General features: G+C 47.2%; 1 protein-coding gene across 2 annotated transcripts in view; it reads left to right on the top strand.

Moving 5' to 3' along the window:
- Positions 1–10,281: 10,281 nt before the first annotated feature.
- Positions 10,282–10,996, top strand: part of TUFT1 (tuftelin 1) — a 59,156-nt gene continuing 58,441 nt past the window's right edge. The window contains exon 1 of one of the 2 annotated variants that reach the window (XM_081891777.1): positions 10,282–10,475. In XM_081891777.1, coding sequence (XP_081747903.1) covers positions 10,359–10,475 — 117 coding nt within the window. In that variant the 5' untranslated portion in view covers positions 10,282–10,358. The remainder of the gene's footprint in view (positions 10,476–10,996) is intronic. The other variant, XM_081891776.1, reaches the window with a different exon arrangement.

The following is a 10,996-nucleotide window of genomic DNA, read 5'->3' as shown; positions in this document are numbered from 1 at the left end:
CGGGGATTCGAACTGCCGACCTTCTGATCAGCAAGTCTTACGCTCTGTGTTTAACCCACAGCGCCACCCGTGTCCCGACATTGAGTGGTACCTCGCCCAAAAACCCAGAGGGGAAGAATTTTCTCCCTTGCCGGGCACCTAAAATGACAATAACCGCACTGGTACCCCACAGAAAAATCCAGGAGCATGGTTCTCAAGGCCTGGCGCTGTCCCTAAGCTCTGAAGCGACTGGATTTCTCCCTATGTGGCCCTCTGGTTCTTTGCATCGGCCCCCAGACTTACCCTGGTGCATAGGTGTGTGAAAACCTCTAGCTTTTGCCTAGCAGTTGTACAAAGTTAAGCCTCTCATCCATTGCCCCTCCCACTTTTGCCTCTGGCCCCGCCCACCTCGGGAGGCAAACTTCTGCACCCTTGTCAGCGCTATAACTTACCCGGCCCACCAGGAAGTCCCAATATTTGTGACATGTCCCAGGCCCACGCAGAGTGGTTCGGCAACCTGGTGTAGCTCAGTCGTATCGCATTTTGCTGGGGAAATGGCACAGAGATTTGTTGCATAACTCAAAAGAGTGAAGGGAGTTTGCTGGAGAACTGGGCTGGGTGCCTAGGAATGGGTTTCCGGCACGCCCTGAAATCGAATCCTCCTCTCCTGGCCTACATATTGAGCAAAGCTGGGGGAAGCCGGTCTGATAAGCTGATAAGTTTCCCACACCCTCCTGGTGATTATTCTTCCCAGTCCTTTAAGGAGCAGAACTCCACCCTGTGGTGTGTGGCTTCAGCCTTTGGGAACTTAGGAAGCTCTTCTTGTATGCACTCAGATCATTCATTCATCCATAGCTGTCAACTTACAGATTTGAAAATCAGGGACCAGCAGCCTCGAAAATAAGGGATCAGCAGCCAAAATAAGGGATTTCCCAAGGGGCACGGGTATGTTCAACTTCTGAGCCCCTCCGAGCCAAAGGCAGAAAGCCCAGCCAGCAGCCAAACGAAGCCTCAAGCGGTGGTTCCCACAGCACAGCAACCCAGCAAAGGGGATGCAGCAAGGAAAACCACCGTCACCTCTCCGCTGAGAAGCGCTGAGCAAAGGCGAGTCCCCAGGCAATGTGGCTGATTTGATCGGCACAAGGCATGCAAGCTCCACCCTCCAGTTGTTCTTAGACTCCTTATTGGGTGAGCAACGCAGCCAAGCAACACAGTTGGAGCCTCCCTCCTCCCTGGCCGGCAGGGAGGGAGGGAGAGGAGCTGCTTCCTTTGAAACCCGGGAAATTTAAGGGACATCATCAATAAGGGACAGCAGTGGGACACGACGCTGGGATAAGGGACTTTCCCACCAAATAAGGGACAGATGACAGCTATGATCTAGACTAGAGATCAAACCCGGGTCGTTCTGCATGCAAAGCTGAGCGGCAAATGGTTTCAGATTGGATTGGGGATTGTGGGTTGAGATTCCTGCATTGAACGGGGGCCAGATCCGGCCCAATCACCTTCCAAATCCAGCCCACGGACGGTCCAGGAATCAGCCTATTTTTACATGAGTAGAATGTGTCCTTTTATTTAAAATGCATCTCTGGGTTATTTGTGAGGCATAGGAATGCGTTCATATTGTTTTCCTCAAAATATAGTCCGGCCCCCCATAAGGCCTGAGGGACAGTGGACCGGCCCCCTGCTGAAAATGTTTGCTGACCCCTGGGGTAGATAACCCTAATTTACAATTCTATGATTCTCCCAGGGGTCATGGGGAAAGGTTTAGCTACATGTTTGGCTAGCATTAATAATAACAATAACAACAATAATAATAAATTAATATTATATTAATTTTCTCCTGCCAACCTAGCAGTTCAAAAGCACGAAGTGCAAGTAGATAAATAGGTACAGCTCCAGCGGGAAGCTAAATGGCTGATAAATAGACCGTTGTCAAATAGGCATCTCACTTCTCTCAAAGGGAAGAGATCGCCTTTTGCACCACAATGGGGCTACTGCTCTCATTTTGGTATAATCTACGTAAAATCACATGCGCACCCATGCAGTATATATCCCGTTTCAGCTTTGTTGTAATTAGACTGAAGTCGTGTTGCGGCCTGCTTCCCCAATCTGGCAGTGTAATCCCGGCAGGATCTGCAGGAATAAAACCTTTCTTGACACAACTTCACGCCATTTCTGAGCTGTGCTTTATTCTAGCCCTCTCAGCTCTGGTCCACAGCCCTAAATTAGGGCTCTCCCCCCTTGTCATTGTGGGCAAAAACACCTGTAACCGTCAGGCAGAAATCCAACTGGTGCACCTTTCCCCTGGCACAGAAGTCTCTACCTGCTGAGTGGATGTCTGCAGCTCACATTCTGTTTCTCGAATTGAATCAAAATCGAAGGCGCTGATTTGCTCTTAATAGGGCTGTCGCCTGATTTAAACAGAGCTTTATTAATTGATCGATTAATACCATCTTGGAAAAGGCATTCTCTGTTCCTTGCTTGAAATGTACCAAATCCCACCCCCCCACCCCAGTAAAAGGGAGAATTGTGCCAAAAGACCCTGAAATGATTACAGCCATTCAAGGGGCATTAGCAGAGCAGCAAGACTTTCACATCATCCAAAGGCCATATATATCTATATATCTATCTGTATCTCTGACCACAACCATTGCCTCCCCTGTATATTGTTTTACAAGCTAATTCATTTTATCGAAAGCAGATTTAGATCAACGTGAGAGGCAGCTGCGGTTTCCAAGACAAACACCACCATAAGCCAAAAATGAACACATTAACTTTTTCCCGCCGCCAAACTGGAGATGGTGGATAAATTTGGCTTGGTTCCTGTTTTAACGAAGGAGCTCCCTAGCCTCCTGCACTTCTTGAAACAGTGTAAGAACCAGAACAGCCATTCTCCACAATCTGCACCTCTCCAGATTTTGCAACGCCCTCCTCTAACCCACCAAAAATGTCTATAAAAAGGCAGGCGTTATTTTATTCTTATTTATTTCATCAACTTATATCCCGCTTTTTCCTCCAAGGAGAGAGTGGTATCCATCGTTCTCTCTCTCCTCATTTAACCCCCACAACAGCCCTGTGAGATAGGCTAGGCTGAGAGGCAGTGACTAGCCCCCAAGGTCACTCCCAGTGAGTTTCGTGGTCACAGTCTAGAATCTGAACCCTGATCTCCCAAGTCCTAGCCTGACACTCTTAACTGCTACACCAGTTAGGGGTAAGTGTGTGTAGAAATGCATATATTCATAAGAATGACATGCAAGTAGATCTGCCTTATTCCTGTAATTTGTTTCAAAACTACTTTTAAATATTGAATTTTGTATTGGTGCAACCCTAACTCTGAGACCTAATGTGGAAGGGGGGGTAAGAAATCTAGTAGTAGTGGTGGTAGTGGTAGCCGGCGTACAGGTTCCGGGTCATGTGGCCAGCAGGACTAAGCCACTTCTGGCGAACCAGAGGAGCGCACGGAAGAGCGGTTAACCTTCCCACCGGAGTGGTACCTATTTATCTACTTGCACTTTGATGTGCTTTCGAACTGCTAGGTTGGCAGGAGCAGGGACTGAGCAACGGGAGCTCACCCTGTCACGGGGATTCGAACCGCCGATCTTCTGATCGGCAAGTCCTAGGCTCTGTGGTTTAACCCACAGCGCCACCCGTGTCCCAATAATATAATGTAATGATCAATAAATAAGAACAATCAGCTGATGATGTATTTATTTAGTTATCACATTTATATATATCCCACCTTTTTCTCCCAGGAGGGTGGCATATACAGTTCTTCCCCCTCCACATTATCTCCTCACAACAGCCCTGCGAGGTAAGTTATACGTTAGCGAGACAGCGGCTGACCAAAATTTGGGAGACCAGCAGCCACACTGAACCAGTGCATGTTCTTGCTAGTTAGCACGAGAAGGGGTTAATGCCACAGAGCTGTCTTGCTGAGAGGCAGATAGACCATAGAAAATGTAAATGGTAGAGAGGGCTGTGTGTGATGTCATTTCACCTCTCTTTCTGTTTCCTGCCCCCTCTCCCTTCGACTGGCCATGAGGACAGGTGTACCCTGTGCTTGCTCCAGTCCTAGTCACAAGCGTGAGATGGTTTTCACTGTGAACACAAGCATTTCACCAGCATAGTTTTTACTACTGCTTATTTTCCAGGACCTGATCCAGCCCTCTAGGAGTTCCCAACCTGATCTGAGAACCTCTCAGTGATCCACCAGCTCCATTTAGGTGATCTGTTGTGTGCCTGTGGATTTGTGGTTGATGGTGGAGGAACAGCACAACTGTCATAAGAAAAAATACCTTTAATTCCCTTATGGGATATCTAGAGCCTGTATAGAGCCCTTAAGTGGGCTCCCTATTGGCAGGAGAAAAATAACAGGCCAACCAGAGAATACAGTCATACCTCAGGTTATAGATGCTTCAGGTTGCATTTTTTCAGGTTACGGACCTGCCGAAACCCAGAAGTACCGGAACGGGTTGCAGGTTGTGAACGCTGCAGGTTGTGAATCTGTATCCTGCACAGATCACGTTCACAACCCAAGCGTCCACTGTATTGAGAAGCAAAGCGGCTAGTAAGCCTGATCTGTTGCAGCTGGGTCCCCACTCACTACACGCAGGAGTGAGGAGAACCCCCCAAAATGGTGTGTAAGCCCCTATATTGACTTTTGAAATTGCCCACCCTGTAGCCCAAGACCACCCCCCAAAAAATCATACATACATCACAGAAGGAGGCGGTCTACAGCAGAAATTTGAGAGTGTTGCTTCTCTCCTGTCTGCCAGGATCCCTGATAATGCCTTACTTGATTGCATTTTCTGGGTAGCCTGACATTCCTTTGAGATGGTAAATACTTTAGTTCCTGAATCTCTTAAGTATACTGATAGTTTGCTCAGCTTAACAGATAATTGCCAGACTGTATCTGAAAAGGGAGGTATAAGCCCCTAGAGTCAAAAGACAATTGGAAAGCTTTTCCCATTTCCTTCCTCTTTGCAGAGAAAATTTTGAAGTCAATTTGGGAGAGTCAAAATGGCTTCAGGATTGCTCTCAGACACTATACTTACGCATGTGCGTTTGCCTTGTACGTTTATGAACATTTATTCTGTATTTGAGACCTTAGAATTCTTAGAACGACACCCATTGCATTTAATATTCAAACTGATCTTGAGTTATTTAACCACTTCACGATCGCTCCTTTTGTTTCTTAGATTGTGTTTTATGGCGCAGCAAATTGAATTCTATCAGCGATTTGCATTCTGTACAGAACAATTTCTAGGAAATGAAAGAGGCAATTAAAAGGCAATTAAGAACCATCCAGCGTCGCTTAGCACGGCCCATTAACAATGGCTACAATAAGCAGGAAAATCATTAAGGGGTCTGCCAATAACCTCAGCCATTTCCCAACGCTTTAAAATACGCACTAAGATGCTGGCAAATCATCACGAGGACTTTGAACATTGCAAGCTGGGTGCAGATAAGCCTCGAACTGCAGATGGCAGCCGAAATTGACAGATTTGTCCATTCCTAAGCCGTCCTCCTTTTAAAAAAAATCCATAGCACTGGGCATATTTTGTAAAAAAATATTTTATTAGTTGAATATAAGAACAACATGTCTGTGTATGAATAGGGTGAGTCTGTGACCTGGTTCAGGAACTAAGTACTTATCATTACCAAAGACTGACCAGGCTCCCCAGGGCATCCAATCAAGTGAGCATTAACAGGTAACCTGCCAGGCAGGAGATAAACAATGCACTCAGATTTCTGTTGTAGACCGCCTTTTCTGTGATGTATGTATGAAGTTTCTGGGTGTGGTCTGGAGTTTGAGGGTGGGCAATTCCAAAAGTCTATATAGGGGAGGAGACACCTTTGTTCTGGGTCCTCCTCCTTTCCTACGTGTGCTCTGGTCCAGGGGGTCCCAAAGAGGCGGACACAACTAAATGATTAAACAACAGGTATGATGTTTGTGGGGGGTGGTCTTGGGTTACACGCCTTCTGTGATGTATGTATGATGTTTGGAGGGGTGGTCTTGAGCTCCAGGGCAGGGAATTTAAAATGTCTAGACGTTGTTTGAGGTCCTCCTCCTTTCTCCTGTGTTTGAGGGGAGCACCCTGTTGCATCAGATCAATAAAGATCTGGCTTACGAGCTGCTTTGCTTCTCAATATTCTCTGGTTGGCCTCTGTTATTTTCTCCGACCAATAGGGAACCCACATAAGGACTCTATACGGGCTCTTGGGTACCCCATAAGGGAAAAGGGCAGATTTATTTTGTTTACAACAGCAAGCAGAACAAGAAGAGAAAAGCAGGATACGGAAAGAGAGAGAAAGCAGATGAGCTTTGCGCCTCGAGTCTTCCGGCCTCCTTGTTGTGATCCTGTAAACACCACCTTTGGCCAGATGTTGCGTGTCTGCCGGGTGATTCACAGGGCAAAAATGATCCGCTCAGCCACCTGCGGTGATGGAGCCTCTCTGAGACGGCAAAGGAATCGCTCTGTAATTGGACGCCTGGGTTTGCCTCCCTCCTGCTCAGGTGTGACATCATACCTGCGGTGAGACGGAAAACATGACCATGTTGGGTATAGAGAAAGGGCAACCTCAGTAGGATGAAGGAGCTCTGATCTTCCCTAATTTATGCAACAGTTCCAGGTAGCTTTAACTCAGTGGTCAGCAAACTTTTTCAGCAGAGGGCCAGTCCTGTCCCTCAGATCTTGTGGGGGGCCGCACTATGTTTTGAAAAATATATATGAATGAATTCCTATGCCCCACAAATAACCCAGAGATGCATTTTAAATTAAAGGACACATTCTACTCATGTAAAAACACTCTGATTCCCAGACATTCTGTGGGCTGGATTTACAAGGCAATTGAGTCGGATCCGGCCCCCGAGCCTTAGTTTGCCTACCCTGGTTTAGGTTCTCATTCACAACCACTCATATTTCTAGGTGAAACACACACACACACACACACAGAGAGAGAGAGAGAGAGAGAGAGAGAGAGAGAGAGAGAGAGATATTCACACCAGGCCAGAATGAATATTTTTATTCATCCATTCAAAGCATTTTTTAACCCGCTGTTCACTGCTGGAAAAGCCTCCCAGGTCAGCTTGGAAGCATGAAGGAATAAGACAGACACAGCACAAAAGGAAAAGCGGTTGGGAGGGAGGAGGAAAAAGCAACATGGGGCAGCAGCACACAGGCCCATTTTACATCTGTGGAACACTGAGGCTCAGAGCCAGCCTACAGTTAGAGCCGAGTCAAGAATGGCTTTCTGGTCTACTGAGAAAGACTCGGCAGCCTGCTGGCAATCTACCAATTTCCCAGTAGCAGATCCTTTGCATCCCAGAAGCTCCTTCCCTCAGGAGAAGGAAAGTGGCTTTGCTACATCTCAAATATCTAAAATCTGCCGAACCGACCCCAGTTATCAGCTGCTGGGGTAAGTGGCAAACTGTGGCCTGGGCTGGGTGCTGTTTGTGTTTGCTCAGCTGGTCAGGACAAAGTTCACATCCAATTCTGCTGTGCAACTTCTGCAGGCTCCTGTCGCTCAAGTTTCGCTGAGTTTCCTTAGGAGGAGCCGCCAATCAGAAATCATTGCCTACCTTTCCAGGTAGAAGGTTCCAGGAAGCAGTGCGTACCTTTCCTGCCTGCCCTTCTGCTTCATCCGGTGGCTGATCTTCTGTATTTTTAAGAGCAAGCTGTCTTGCATAAGGATAGAATCACAGAATCATAGTTAGAAGGGGTCCCAGGGGTCATCGAGTCCAACCCTCTGCAATGCAGAAATCTCAGCGAAAGCATCCATGACAGACGGCCGTCCAACCTTTGCTTAAAAACATCCAAGGAAGGAGCGTTGTAAACAAAACCTGCCCTTTTCCCTTATGGGGTACCCAAGAGCCCGTATAGAGTCCTTATGTAGGTTCCCTATTGGTAGGAGAAAATAACAGAAGCCAAGCAGAGAATATTGAGAAGCAAAGCAGCTCGTAAGCCAGATCTTTATTGATCTGTTGCAACAGGGTGCTCCCCTCACACGCAGGAAAGGAGGAGGACCTCGAACAAGGTCTAGACATTTTAAATTCCCTGCCCTGGAGCTCAAGACCACCCCTCCACACATCATACATACATCAAAGAAGGCGTGTAACCCAAGACCACCCCCCACATACTTACATCACAGAAAAGGTGGTCAACAGCAGAAATCTGAACGCATTTTTCCTGTCTGCCAGGTTATCTGCCTTTCCTGATAGTCTGTCACCCATTAAAATGCTGATTACTCAATTCCTGAGACAATGGGAAGGCTCCCTGACCCGCCTCCCTCCTTGCAGAGGAAACATTTGGTCAGTTTGGGAATCAAAAATGGTTTCAGGTCAGTCTTCCTGTGCTGATCTATGTACGTGCTTGGTTGGTACATTAATGAACATTTATTATATATCTAGGAACACGGGTGGCACTGTGGGTTAAACCACAGAGCCTAGGACTTGCCGATCAGAAGGTCGGCGGTTCGAATCCCTGCGACGGGGTGAGCTCCCGTTGCTCAGTCCCAGCTCCTGCCAACCTAGCAGTTCGAAAGCACGTCAAAGTGCAAGTAGATAAATAGGTACCACTCTGGCATGAAGGTAAACGGTGTTTCCGTGCGCTGCTCTGGTTCGCCAGAAGCGGCTCAGTCATGCTGGCCACATGACCCGGAAGCTGTACGCCGGCTCCCTTGGCCAGTAAAGTGAGATGAGCGCTGCAACCCCAGAGTCGGCCACGACTGGACCTCATGGTCAGGGGTCCCTTTACCTTTAAAAGAGGATTGGATGTATTAATTAACGGAGGTTACCAGAACCTCCACAGCCAGAGGCAGCAGTGCTTCTTGTTAAGTGGTGGGTGAACATATGAGACGACACAGCGATTCTTCAAACAGCTCTTCTTTATTCAGAGGCCAGAACAGAACTGAACTGAAGGGCTCAGCCAGCCTGCTTATATAGAGCTCCAATACAACGTTACTGTGGCAACTTTCTAAAACTATCCAATCACTGAACGTCACTTTCGATCCTTCATTTGCATAACTATCTACAGTATCCCCCTGCTGGCCCAGGGTGAGAACTTCAGTACATAACACTTCTGAATACCAGTCGCTGAAACCACAGGAGGAGAAAGAGTTCGAATCCTGCTTGCTGGTTCCCCACAGGCCTCAGGTTGGCCAAGGTGAGAATCAGACGCTGAACTGGCTTTCCTTCTGTTCTTAATCCTGGGAACCGTAGTTTCCCCATGGGCAGATCTACAGTTCTCAGCACCCTTAAAAAACAACAACACATTGATTGAACAAAATTGGAAGACTGGAGAAATACCAACTAAAGAACGACGGCAAGAGAAGTTGATGAACGATGCAGAAGTGGCAAAAATGACAGATAGACTAAGAGAAAAAGACAACAGAGACTTTGAAAAAGATTGGGAACCATTTATATTATATTTGCAGAAACAAAGAAAGTCAATAGACTTGATGGCAGGATTTAAATAAAAATCCACATTATCAGCATCAGAAAATGTTTAGAAGATGGTGAAATAGGATGGTGTATTTACTTTTATTTCTACGTTTTTAGGTTTGATGTTATGTCCAGTATACCTGAAGGAGCGTCTCCACCCCCAACGTTCAGCCCAGACACTGAGGTCCAGCTCCGAGGGCCTTCTGGCGGTTCCCTCCCTGCGAGAAGCCAAGTTACAGGGAACCAGACAGAGGGCCTTCTCGGTGGTGGCGCCCACCCTGTGGAACTCCCTCCCACCAGATGTCAAAGAGAACAACAACTACCAGACTTTTAGAAGACATCTGAAGGCAGCCCTGTTTAGGGAAGCTTTTAATGTTTAATAGGTTATTGTATTTTAGTGTTTTATTGGAAGCCGCCCAGAGTGGCTGGGGAAACCCAGCCAGATGGGCAGGGTATGTATGTATGAATAAATAAATAAATAAATAAATATTATTATCTTTTTCTGCTGAGAGATAGCAAAGCGGGTGAAAGGAGAAACAAACCAGTAGCGGAAGTTGGGGAAAATCTTGGAGAGGAGCGGGGAGGACTATATAGTAAATGTTTAGAATTTGAGATGGATGTAATGAATGAAAAAGAAAAACGAATAAATTTTTAAAACAACAAGAAAACATTCCCATGGGAGAATGTGCTTTAACTCTGTCCTTGTGCATGCAGTCTCCCCGATGTGTTTGAAGACTTCCTTCTGTCTTGGGCCTCCATGATGTAATTTCGAGGGAATGTGACAATTAGGAGGAGGAGGAGGAGCAGCCCAAGGGAAAGATGGAACGCCTCTCTCAGCCGAGCTGGAGGTCAGACCGGCTCCTCAGCTCAGGCAGGTGAGGAGGAGAAGGAGCTGGAGAGGTTGTTGTCGACAGATGCTCCGAGCCGAAAAGGCACTATGGCCTCCTGGAACCGTCCCAGGAGGCTCTCCATGCCGGCCGGAGGGATAGGGAGAAGCTGGCTGCACCCTCATCTCTGGGGCCAAGACGAGGAGAGGAGGGTCTTCTGCCCCCAGGTGAGTCTCTGAAGGGGAAGGGGCTTCCCGCAAAGTCTGCTTGGTGACCTGGGTCGGCAACTGGCGGACCTTGTGCCAAATTTGGCCCAGGAAGGATGGATGAACTGGATTGGCGACGTTTTGGAAGCACATTCGATCCCCACAAAAAGATATGGGAATTGTCGTTTGTCGAGGGTGCTGGGAATTGTAGCTCTGTGAGGGGCGAACTAAAGTTTCCAGGATTCTTGAGGGGTAGGTGTGTTTTAAATGTAGTTTGTCGGGGTGCTGGGAAATGTAGCTTTTTAAAAAGAGGTAAATGGCAGTTCTCAGGTTATTGGGGTGCGTGGCTGCTTTAAATGTAGTTTGTCAGAGGTGCTGGGAAATGTAGCGCTGCGAGGGGTGAACTGCAGTTTTCAGGATTCTTGGGGTGTGTGATAAAAGTTGTTTGTCACGGGTGCTGGGAATTGTCGCTCTGGGAGAAGTAAACTATAGTTCTCAGGTTATTGGAGGGGGGTGTTAAATGTAAGTTGTTGGGAATTGTA

Source organism: Podarcis melisellensis, assembly GCF_964234715.1.
Source record: "Podarcis melisellensis genome assembly, chromosome: 16".
Taxonomy (NCBI): domain Eukaryota; kingdom Metazoa; phylum Chordata; class Lepidosauria; order Squamata; family Lacertidae; genus Podarcis; species Podarcis melisellensis.
The sequence above is the reverse complement of the archived record's forward strand: the minus strand, read 5'-3'. Positions and strand labels throughout refer to the sequence as shown.